Source organism: Peromyscus leucopus, chromosome 5 (assembly GCF_004664715.2).
Source record: "Peromyscus leucopus breed LL Stock chromosome 5, UCI_PerLeu_2.1, whole genome shotgun sequence".
Taxonomy (NCBI): Eukaryota; Metazoa; Chordata; class Mammalia; order Rodentia; family Cricetidae; genus Peromyscus; species Peromyscus leucopus.
The window spans coordinates 106,327,163-106,339,076 of NC_051067.1; the positions used below are offsets into that span (position 1 = coordinate 106,327,163).

The 11,914-nt window shown below is 46.2% G+C and overlaps 1 protein-coding gene across 1 annotated transcript; it reads left to right on the top strand.

Annotated features, from left to right (window-relative positions):
• The first annotated feature begins 4,225 nt into the window (after positions 1–4,225).
• On the top strand, positions 4,226–5,368 carry LOC114688615 (pre-mRNA-splicing factor 38A-like). The gene has a single exon (XM_037206181.1). It carries the CDS (start codon positions 4,403–4,405, stop codon positions 5,351–5,353), a length of 951 nt encoding a protein of 316 aa, XP_037062076.1. The 5' UTR covers positions 4,226–4,402; the 3' UTR covers positions 5,354–5,368.
• The last annotated feature ends 6,546 nt before the right edge of the window (positions 5,369–11,914 follow it).

The following is an 11,914-nucleotide window of genomic DNA, read 5'->3' on the forward strand; positions in this document are numbered from 1 at the left end:
GATTGAATAGGAGATGTGGCTTAAGAAGTGCTTGAGTTGCGGTGTTTAAATGAAATAGGCAGCACCTATCGGGAAGATTCCACGTAGATCCTATGGTCACCTTAATGGTCACATTTTTAGCTCTCTCAGAATATGTTTGTGACACCCCATAAAAAAAAAGCCACTCCAGTGTAAAGAGGTCTGAAGAGTACAGAACCTGCAGATTAGAGGAAAGAGAACAAAAGGGACATTTCCTTCCTCTGGGTTTGACTGTAGCTACTACAGAACTCTGGATAATAATGAAGATAATACATTCATGCCTCCAAGTGGCTCTGAGCAATCTTCTTGTGGGCCAGAGACAAGCACAGGCACGACTCAAAAGGGGCGGGGATGTAAGCAACATTCCTGGCTTTGGGGAATAAAGAAACTCCAACCTAGACAGGCAGTGCATGTATACACCTTTAATCCCAGCAGTTGGGAGGCAGAGGTAGGAGGATCTCTGTGAATTCCAGGCCAGCCTGGTCTCGAGAGTGAGTTCCAGGACATCCATGGCTATATAAAGAAATCCAGTCTGCAAAAACAAACATGGGGGGGGTCGAGATTTAGGGAAAGGGGGCCAGCTAAAGAAACCCACCATGACCCTGGAGTCCAGAACCAGTGAAAGAAAGAGCTCTTCTAGCACCTCAAGATATAGCCCGACTCCCTAAGCAGTCAGGATACCTTTCCCTCCAGAACCAAACTGTACCATTGCAGCTCAAGCCACCAGAGCTGTCCTAACATGTCAAGGTATAACATGACCAGACTTGCCTTGAACTCACAGAGATAGCCTGCCTCTGCCTCCCCAGGGCTGGGATTAAAGGCGTGTGCCACCACCACCTCTGTGTCCTCATCCCAATGGCTCTCAGCTGAACTGTGCTTCTTGAAAGGCTGAACGCTTAACCGGCCAAAGGCTTAACCAGCCAAATGCTCCTAGTTTCTGGTCTCCAAGCCTGACATATCTTTCTGTTTTTGCCATCACTCCCTGGGATTAAAGACTCACTTCTTGGGATTAAAAGGGTGTGTCACCATGCCTGGCTGTTTCCAATGTGGCCTTGAACTCACAGAGATCCCAGACGGATTTCTCCCTCTGGAATGCTAGGATTAATGGCGGCGAGTGCTACTATTTCTGGCCTCTGTATCTAGTGGCTGTCTGTTCTCTGACCCCAGTTAAATTTATTAGGGTGCCCAATATTTTGGAGAATACAATACCACCACAGCTGTCTAAAGAGTGAATAGCATCCAAGGCAATCCCAGTCTTAGACAGAGAAGAGTTAGCATATTCCTCATGTCCATTATCCACCCTCACTCAAAGGCATGGGAAAGTGCCTTGTTCCTGGGAACTGCTGAGGTTCTCAAAGGACACAATGCATACCTCTCTGCCTCACATAGGTTAATGTTCTCTTTGGCCACAAATTGTACCTAATGGTCCCCATTGTCTGTAAAATCATGTGAGGAGGTGGGATGGCTCCTCTGGCTGTCATTTTTCAGCATGGGGAAGTGGGAACAGTTTCATTCTGGTCACACAGTGTACACTACAAGATTTCCAGGGTGCACACACACACACACACACACACACACACACACACACACACACACACTGGGGATGTTGAAAATCTTCTGTTCTCTTACTGGAAGAATGAGCCAGTGCCTCCCTGCCTAGTTCTTGTACAGTTGCTGTTCAGCATGTCTGGATGTTGCAGCTCAAAACCTACTGTGGGATTAGAACTCAAGCTCCTTCCACACCAGCCTGTGCTCCTTCCTTCTATACCCATCCCCATGTGAGCACAGTAAAAAGCATCCAGGCAGAAGAGCATGCTTTATGTTTATTTGTTTATTCATTCATTTATTCATTCAATATTTATTTATTTATTTATTTATTTATTTATTTATTTATCTAATTTGAGAAAGGTTGCACTCACAATATTTTACTGATTGTCCTAAAGTTCACTTCACAACCCGCATGGGCTGAAACATCACACAGTCCTTCTACCTCGGCCTGAGATTGAAAGGGTGTGCAACTACTCCCTGACCCAGGAAAACAGGTCCCCAGTCCTTTCATTGCTGTTTTAAACCAATAACCCATCATCAGTGGTGATTCCTGCAGTGCCCTTTTCAAACACCAGGGGGCAGGAGAGACATGAGGATTTTTAGCCAGGCTCTCTGGCTTGGTAGAGAGAAGAGACCTTCTTTCTATGAGTCAAGATGAATGTGACTCTTACTTCCAGGGGAGCCTGAAGGCATTACTGAGATCCTGCTTTAAACACACTTCTGTGGAGGTATGCATTTCTGAGGATGAACAGGACACTTCACCAAGGAGTTTTTATACTCTGATTAGCCCTTACCATTGGAAAATTTGTTGTTGTCAGTTAAATATTCTTTTAACCTCATAACTTGGTAAATTTGCATGAGGGTAAGAGAGAAGCAACAAGCCCCTTCAAGGATGAGAATAATTATTTCATTGGAAAATTCAGCTTTTGATCCTTTATGTCTCTGGTCTCTGCTCCCTACAACCACATGACTACTTTCTGATGGATCAGTTTGGAAACTCCACAGAATTTAAAAACATCAGAGCCCTGGTCCCTTATCACAGAAAAGGAATCATTTGTATCTCATCCCGCTATTAGGTAGGAGCTATTCAAGCCTGTTGTCTCTTGTTTTACAGTGTCATTCCTTATATGCAGGCAACACATTTTACCCACTACCCAGTTCAGGACCACCTGAGTGATCTAATTTAACTACTCTCTCTCAAGTCCTTGTGAACATCTCACACACAGTTTTTTGAGAGCAGTATTTTCTTTTCAATGGGCTAAAGACATCAGCGAAGAACCGCTGAATCTTTTAACATATGCGTGTTTAACTTTTAATGCAAATGCCAAACTGTCTTCCATGACTGTCTTTTTGCATCTCCTCCAGACAAATGTGAGGGTGCCAGTGTGTTCCTATCTTTTCGACCACTTGGCATTATGGCTCCTAAGGCTGCTTGTATTGAATGGGTGTGAAGGAGCGTCTCATTGCAGATGTTTCAATGAAAATTGAGCCTCTGTCCCCTGCTTCCACTTGCTCCTGTTCACTCCATACTTCCTTCCATAGAAAGGCACCTCAGCATCTTTATTTCACATATCTGCTATGGCCTTGGAAATTACCAGCAGAGGGTCTCTGAATGAAGGTGCAGTGAATGACAAAGCACATGGGTCCCAACCCTCCCCCAGCTGTCTTACTTATTGTTCTAGTGCTGTGAAGAGACACCATGACCAAGACATCTTGTGGTAGAAATCATTTAATTGGGAGCTTCCTTACAGTTTTCAAAGGATGAGTCCATGGGTCACGATCCTGGTGAGCAGCATGGCAGCAGGCAGGCATGGTGCTGTGGGCTCTTGCTGCAGCTGAGAGATTGCGCCCTGATCCACCACACCAGCAGGAGCCAGAGAGTTAGACTGGGCCTGGCGTGGGTTTTTGAAACCTTAAACCCATCCCCATTGAAATACCTTCTCCAATAAGACCATGCTCCTAAAGAGTCCACCACCTGGGAACCAACACTCAAATATATGAGTCTATAGGGGTCATTGGCATTCTAACCAGCACACCAGCTGAGCTCTGAAAAAGTCTTCTATCAAGAAGCAGCAACAGGAAGCCCAGGATACATGGAGAAACGACTGAGGGTAGGGAGAACAGCTGCCCTTAATGGCTGGGACAAGAGACTGGACAGGAATGCATTGGAGCGGCTACAGTGCAACAGTAGGAAGCTTGAATTATTAGAGGAGGCTGGGAAAGGCATGGCTGTGTCATGCTAGGAAACACACAAAAGAACTAAGGAGGGCGTGCCCGCCACTGAACAGGCTCTGGGTGTAGGTGTGTGGAACGAAATCCATGAGTCTGTGGAGAAAGACCGCGCCTGGTGGGGCCGGGAGCCGCACTCACCACGCCGAAGATTGCCAGGGCTGGCCGATTCCCCACGCTTCCCACCGCTTGCAGCCCAGGCACTCGGGGAGCAGCTGCACTGCGCTTGCCCCTCCAAACTAGAACCCTCCGGGGCCCGCCAGCCACACCGCGGACCGACTGGACCGCCAGCAAATGCCTGAGCTGGACTAGAAGTCAGAGAAAACTTTTCTTCCCACGGCCAGCCGTGACCCCGCCCACAGCCTGGTTCCGATTGGCGTTCTCAACCGCCTCGCCACGCCCACCGCGGGCTCCTGACGTGCTTCCGCCATCTCTGAGACCAGTCTTGCTTAGTCCAGGGAGAGGCTTGGGCGCTGCCATTTCCCGTTCCAAGCTGGTGGCCTGCAGGTCTTAGAAGGGTTTCCTCCGCCTCTGCACGTCTGTTTTTTAAAACCCCGAGGTGACCTATTGAAGAAGCACACGGAAATAGAATCGAAAGCGTTCTAAGATGGCGAACCGTACGGTCAAGGATGCCCACAGCATCCATGGCACCAACCCTCAGTATCTGGTGGAGAAGATCATTCGCACGCGCATCTATGAATCAAAGTACTGGAAAGAAGAGTGCTTTGGCCTTACGGCTGAACTTGTAGTCGACAAAGCCATGGAGTTAAGGTTTGTGGGTGGTGTCTACGGTGGAAACATAAAGCCAACTCCTTTTCTGTGTTTAACCTTGAAGATGCTTCAGATTCAGCCTGAGAAGGATATCATTGTTGAGTTCATAAAAAATGAAGATTTCAAGTACGTCCGGATGTTGGGGGCTCTTTACATGAGGCTCACGGGAACTGCAATTGATTGCTACAAGTACCTGGAGCCTTTGTACAACGACTATCGAAAAATCAAGAGCCAGAACCGGAATGGGGAGTTTGAACTGATGCACGTAGATGAGTTCATTGATGAACTTCTGCACAGTGAGAGAGTCTGTGATATCATTTTGCCCCGGCTACAGAAACGCTATGTGCTGGAGGAAGCTGAACAACTGGAGCCCCGAGTTAGTGCTCTAGAAGAGGACATGGATGATGTGGAATCCAGTGAAGAGGAGGAGGAAGAAGAAGAAGAAGAGGAGAAGCTGGAAAGAGTCCCATCACCTGACCATCGCCGAAGAAGCTACCGAGACCTGGACAAGCCACGACGTTCTCCTGCACTGCGCTCCAGGAGGAGTCGGAGTCGGTCTCCCAGGAGGCGAAGTAGATCCCCCAAAAGAAGAAGCCCTTCTCCGCGCCGAGAAAGGCATAGGAGCAAGAGTCCACGACGCCATCGAAGCAGGTCCCGAGACAGACGACACAGATCCCGCTCTAAATCCCCAGGACACCACCGTAGTCACAGACACAGGAGTCACTCCAAGTCTCCTGAAAGGTCTAATAAGAAAAGCCACAAGAAGTGCCGGAGAGGAAATGAGTAATGGATTCCTCTTGAATATGTCCTCCTGTGGATGGCCTCCTGTGGATAGGAGAAGAATATGTTTAGTGAAAGCATCAGGATCTCCTCTTCAGGCAGCTATGCGTATTTTGGGTTTTTTTAAAAAATAAAGTCGTTTGGTTGGTATCTGTTTTGTTTTTATTTTAATATTACAGAGGTGCTAAGGTGTGTATCTCTTTCAATTATAATCAGCATCTTTGAAGGATGTTTATGACCCAATCAAGGTCAGGTTTTGACCTAACCAACTATGGTTATTCATCCTTAAAAAGCGTCAAGAGGATCTGGGAGTTGGGGAGATTCATGAGAATGAAGAGATGTAGCCAGGTGGTGATCCTTTTCTTATTTGGAATTAAACCGGACACAGTTGTCATTTTTCTTTAGTTTCTGTTTCTCTATAAAAACCTGGGAGTTCTGTGGTTGATACTGCTGCGACCCAGCGAGGAAAGCATAGTAATTCCTAACTTCTCATTCGCTACACACAGCAGTAGTACATTAAACATGCAAAGTTACCAGTTAGCAGTTTTGTAAGAACAAAATACGTTCAAACGTAAAGGTTTACCTGGATTTCATTTTAATTCAGTTTCATGAAACAATTCAACATGATTGCACTTAACATGCTTTACACAAGCCAGGTAAGGTGATTCGCACCTGTAAGTAATCTCAACACAGGCTGAAGCAGAATATGGTTTGTAGTTTTGACCTAAGTCGCTAGGTAACATTAGAGACTGCTTTTAGAGGGCATGGGAGTGAGAGGGCTGTGCTAATGAAGGGACACATCCAGCTCAGCAAGCTGAAGACATCCCAGGGTATTTCTACATGGATGGAAATGGGTCTAGTGGGGCTCAGCATAGTGATCTAGGCCAGGGCTAAGAACTGTCAAAGATGTTTAGAGGCCCAAGGGAGTGTGAATCGATGTAAGGTCAAACAGAAGCACCACAGGCAATGCCTACCTTTGGGACTAGTAATACAGGTCACCTAGTAAATACTGGAATGAGCCGTTCACAAAGGCAGAAGAATCAGTAAGTCAAGGATACCGAAGTGTGGTGGTATTGTGTTCCCCAAAATATTGTGTACCTTAATAAACTTATCTGGGGGACATTGTTAATGTAATCTTGACTGTATATTGCATATATATACTTATTGAAGATAGTTTTTCTTGTATTAGATATAAGCTTTTTTAATTTTAGACCAAAAGAGAGAAAATGTGGTGGTATTGTGTTCCCCAAAATATTGTGTACCTTAGTAAACTTATCTGGGGGACATTGTTAATGTAATCATGACTGTATATTGCATATATATACTTATTGAAGATAGTTTTTCTTTTATTAGTTATAAGCTTTTTTAATTTTAGACAAAAAGAGAGAAAATGTGGTGGTATTGTGTTCCCCAAAATATTGTGTACTCTAATAAATTTATCTGGGGTCAGAGAACAGAAAAGCCACTAGTTGGGCAGTGATAGCACACACCTTTAATCCTAGCGTTCCAGAGATAGAAATCCCTCTGGATCTCTGTGAGTTCAAGGCCACATTGGAAAAAGCCAAGCATGGTGACACACACCTTTAATCCCAGAAGGACAGCCTTTAATCCCAGAGAGTGGTGGTAGAAAGCAGAAAGATATATAAGGCGTGAGGACCAGAAACTAGAAGCATTTGGCTGGTTAAGCATGTGGCTGGTTAAGCTTCAGGCTTTCGAGCAGCAGTTCAGCTGAGACCCATTCCGGATGAGGACTCAGAGACCTCCAGTCTGAGGAGACAAGACCAGCTGAGGATCCGGCAAGGTGAGATAGCTCTGGCTTGTTCTGTCTCTCTGACCCCAGATAAGTTTATTAAGGTACACAATATTTTGGGGAACACAATACCACCACACCGAAGGGTCTGAAGATATCAAAGCAAAGTAAAAGCTTTACTATGTCCGTAGGCTCTGACACTAGAGAGTATTACAAACTTAGCTAAAACAGTTCCTTTTGCCTGCACTTACCTTTCCTCCTTTCAGAGGGTAGAAATGATTGACTTCTTGTAACTCTAATCCTAAGAAGAATTGTAAAGACCAGCTGCCATATAGGAACCAGCTTCTCAGGAAGTAGTATGTGGTCCTAGAATAAACATTTCTATTGTTTGCTGTTGCCTGGGGAACTGTTGTAGCAATATTAAAAGCAATTTTTATCAAAAAAAACCAAACAACTAAGGAGGAAGTTCTACAGTGCTAGGCATGGTCCAGAGATTGAATAGGAGATGTGGCTTAAGAAGTGCTTGAGTTGCGGTGTTTAAATGAAATAGGCAGCACCTATCGGGAAGATTCCACGTAGATCCTATGGTCACCTTAATGGTCACATTTTTAGCTCTCTCAGAATATGTTTGTGACACCCCATAAAAAAAAAGCCACTCCAGTGTAAAGAGGTCTGAAGAGTACAGAACCTGCAGATTAGAGGAAAGAGAACAAAAGGGACATTTCCTTCCTCTGGGTTTGACTGTAGCTACTACAGAACTCTGGATAATAATGAAGATAATACATTCATGCCTCCAAGTGGCTCTGAGCAAATCTTCTTGTGGGCCAGAGACAAGCACAGGCACCACTCAAAAGGGGCGGGGATGTAAGCAACATTCCTGGCTTTGGGGAATAAAGAAACTCCAACCCTAGACAGGCAGTGCATGTATACACCTTTAATCCCAGCAGTTGGGAGGCAGAGGTAGGAGGATCTCTGTGAATTCCAGGCCAGCCTGGTCTCGAGAGTGAGTTCCAGGACATCCATGGCTATATAAAGAAATCCAGTCTGCAAAAACAAACATGGGGGGGGGTGTCGAGATTTAGGGAAAGGGGGCCAGCTAAAGAAACCCACCATGACCCTGGAGTCCAGAACCAGTGAAAGAAAGAGCTCTTCTAGCACCTCAAGATATAGCCCGACTCCCTAAGCAGTCAGGATACCTTTCCCTCCAGAACCAAACTGTACCATTGCAGCTCAAGCCACCAGAGCTGTCCTAACATGTCAAGGTATACCATGACCAGACTTGCCTTGAACTCACAGAGATAGCCTGCCTCTGCCTCCCCAAAGCTGGGATTAAAGGCGTGTGCAACCACCACCTCTGTGTCCTCATCCCAATGGCTCTCAGCTGAACTGTGCTTCTCGAAAGCCTGAACGCTTAGCCAGCCAAATGCTTAACCAGCCAAATGCTCCTAGTTTCTGGTCTCCAAGCCTGACATATCTTTCTGTTTTTGCCATCACTCCCTGGGATTAAAGACTCACTTCTTGGGATTAAAATGGTGTGTTACCATGCCTGGCTGTTTCCAATGTGGCCTTGAACTCACAGAGATCCCAGATGGATTTCTCCCTCTGGAATGCTAGGATTAAAGGGGGCGAGTGCTACTATTTCCTGGCCTCTGTATCTAGTGGCTGTCTGTTCTCTGACCCCAGTTAAATTTATTAGGGTGCCCAATATTTTGGAGAATACAATACCACCACAGCTGTCTAAAGAGTGAATAGCATCCAAGGCAATCCCAGTCTTAGACAGAGAAGAGTTAGCATATTCCTCATGTCCATTATCCACCCTCACTCAAAGGCATGGGAAAGTGCCTTGTTCCTGGGAACTGCTGAGGTTCTCAAGGGACACAATTCATACCTCTCTGCCTCACATAGGATAATGTTCTCTTTGGCCACAAATTGTACCTAATGGTCCCCATTGTCTGTAAAATCATGTGAGGAGGTGGGATGGCTCCTCTGGCTGTCATTTTTCAGCATGGGGAAGTGGGAACAGTTTCATTCTGGTCACACAGTGTACACTACAAGATTTCCAGGGTGCACACACACACACACACACACACACACACACACACACACACACACACACATTGGGGATGTTGAAAATCTTCTGTTCTCTTACTGGAAGAATGAGCCAGTGCCTCCCTGCCTAGTTCTTGTACAGTTGCTGTTCAGCATGTCTGGATGTTGCAGCTCAAAACCTACTGTGGGATTAGAACTCAAGCTCCTTCCACACCAGCCTGTGCTCCTTCCTTCTATACCCATCCCCATGTGAGCACAGTAAAAAGCATCCAGGCAGAAGAGCATGCTTTATGTTTATTTGTTTATTCATTCATTTATTCATTCAATATTTATTTATTTATTTATTTATCTAATTTGAGAAAGGTTGCACTCACAATATTTTACTGATTGTCCTAAAGTTCACTTCACAACCCGCATGGGCTGAAACATCACACAGTCCTTCTACCTCGGCCTGAGATTAAAAGGGTGTGCAACTACTCCCTGACCCAGGAAAACAGGTCCCCAGTCCTTTCATTGCTGTTTTAAACCAATAACCCATCATCAGTGGTGATTCCTGCAGTGCCCTTTTCAAACACCAGGGGGCAGGAGAGACATGAGGATTTTTAGCCAGGCTCTCTGGCTTGGTAGAGAGAAGAGACCTTCTTTCTATGAGTCAAGATGAATGTGACTCTTACTTCCAGGGGAGCCTGAAGGCATTACTGAGATCCTGCTTTAAACACACTTCTGTGGAGGTATGCATTTCTGAGGATGAACAGGACACTTCACCAAGGAGTTTTTATACTCTGATTAGCCCTCACCATTGGAAAATTTGTTGTTGTCAGTTAAATATTCTTTTAACCTCATAACTTGGTAAATTTGCATGAGGTAAGAGAGAAGCAACAAGCCCCTTCAAGGATGAGAATAATTATTTCATTGGACAATTCAGCTTTTGATCCTTTATGTCTCTGGTCTCTGCTCCCTACAACCACATGACTACTTTCTGATGGATCAGTTTGGAAACTCCACAGAATTTAAAAACATCAGAGCCCTGGTCCCCTTATCACAGAAAAGGAATCATTTGTATCTCATCCCGCTGTTAGGTAGGAGCTATTCAAGCCTGTTGTCTCTTGTTTTACAGTGTCATTCCTTATATGCAGGCAACACATTTTACCCACTACCCAGTTCAGGACCACCTGAGTGATCTAATTTAACTACTCTCTCTCAAGTCCTTGTGAACATCTCACACACAGTTTTTTGAGAGCAGTATTTTCTTTTCAATGGGCTAAAGACATCAGCGAAGAACCGCTGAATCTTTTAACATATGCGTGTTTAACTTTTAATGCAAATGCCAAACTGTCTTCCATGACTGTCTTTTTGCATCTCCTCCAGACAAATGTGAGGGTGCCAGTGTGTTCCTATCTTTTCGACCACTTGGCGTTATGGCTCCTAAGGCTGCTTGTATTGAATGGGTGTGAAGGAGCGTCTCATTGCAGATGTTTCAATGAAAACTGAGCCTCTGTCCCCTCTTCCACTTGCTCCTGTTCACTCCATACTTCCTTCCATAGAAAGGCACCTCAGCATCTTTATTTCACATATCTGCTATGGCCTTGGAAATTACCAGCAGAGGGTCTCTGAATGAAGGTGCGGTGAATGACAAAGCACATGGGTCCCAACCCTCCCCCAGCTGTCTTACTTATTGTTCTAGTGCTGTGAAGAGACACCATGACCAAGACATCTTGTGGTAGAAATCATTTAATTGGGAGCTTCCTTACAGTTTTCAAAGGATGAGTCCATCTTAGAACGCTTTCGATTCTATTTCCGTGGGCTTCTTCAATAGGTCACCTCCGGGTTTTAAAAAACAGACGTGCAGAAGCGGAGGAAACCCTTCTAAGACCTGCAGGCCACCAGCTTGGAACAGGAAATGGCGGCGCCGCTCCCTTTCCTGGGACTAAGCAAGACTGGTCTCAGAGATGGCGGAAGCACGTCAGGAGCCGGCGGTGGGCGTGGCGAGGCAGTTGAGAACGCCAATCGGAACCAAGCTGTGGGCGGGGTCACGGCTGATGGCGGGGAAGAAAAGTTTTCTCTGACTTCTAGTCCAGCTCAGGCATTTCCTGGCCGAACAGTTGGTCCGCGGTGTGGCTGGCGGGCCCCGGGGGTTCTAGTTTGGAGGGGCAAGCGCTGTGCAGCTGCTCCCCGAGTGCCTGGGCTGCAAGCGGTGGGAAGCGTGGGGAATCGGCCAGCCCTGGCAATCTTCGGCGTGGTGAGTGCCCCTCCCGGGCCGCTGGGCGGGGTCTTGTCCACAGACTCACAGATTTCATTCCACACACCTACACCCAGAGCCTGTTCAGTGGCGAGCACGCCCTCCTTAGTTTTGTTGTGTGCTTCCTAGCATGACACAGCCATGCCTTTCCCAGCCTCCTCTAATAATTCAAACTTCCTACTGTTGCACTGTAGCGGCTCCAATGCATTCCTGTCCAGTCTCTTGTCCCAGCCGTTAGGGCAGCTGTTCTCCCTACCCTCAGTAGATTCTCCATGTATCCTGGGCTTCCAGTTGCCGCTTCTTGATAGAAGACTTTTTCACAGCTCAGCCGGTGTGCTGGTTAGAATGCCAATGACCCCTATAGACTCATTCATATATTTGAGTGTTTGGTTCCCAGTTGGTAGACTCTTTAGGAGGCATGGTCTTAAGGAGAAGGCATTTCAATGGGGATGTGCTTTAAGGTTTCAAAAACTCGCGCCGGGCCCAGTCTAACTCTCTGGCTCCTGCTGGTGTGGTGGATCAGGGCGCAT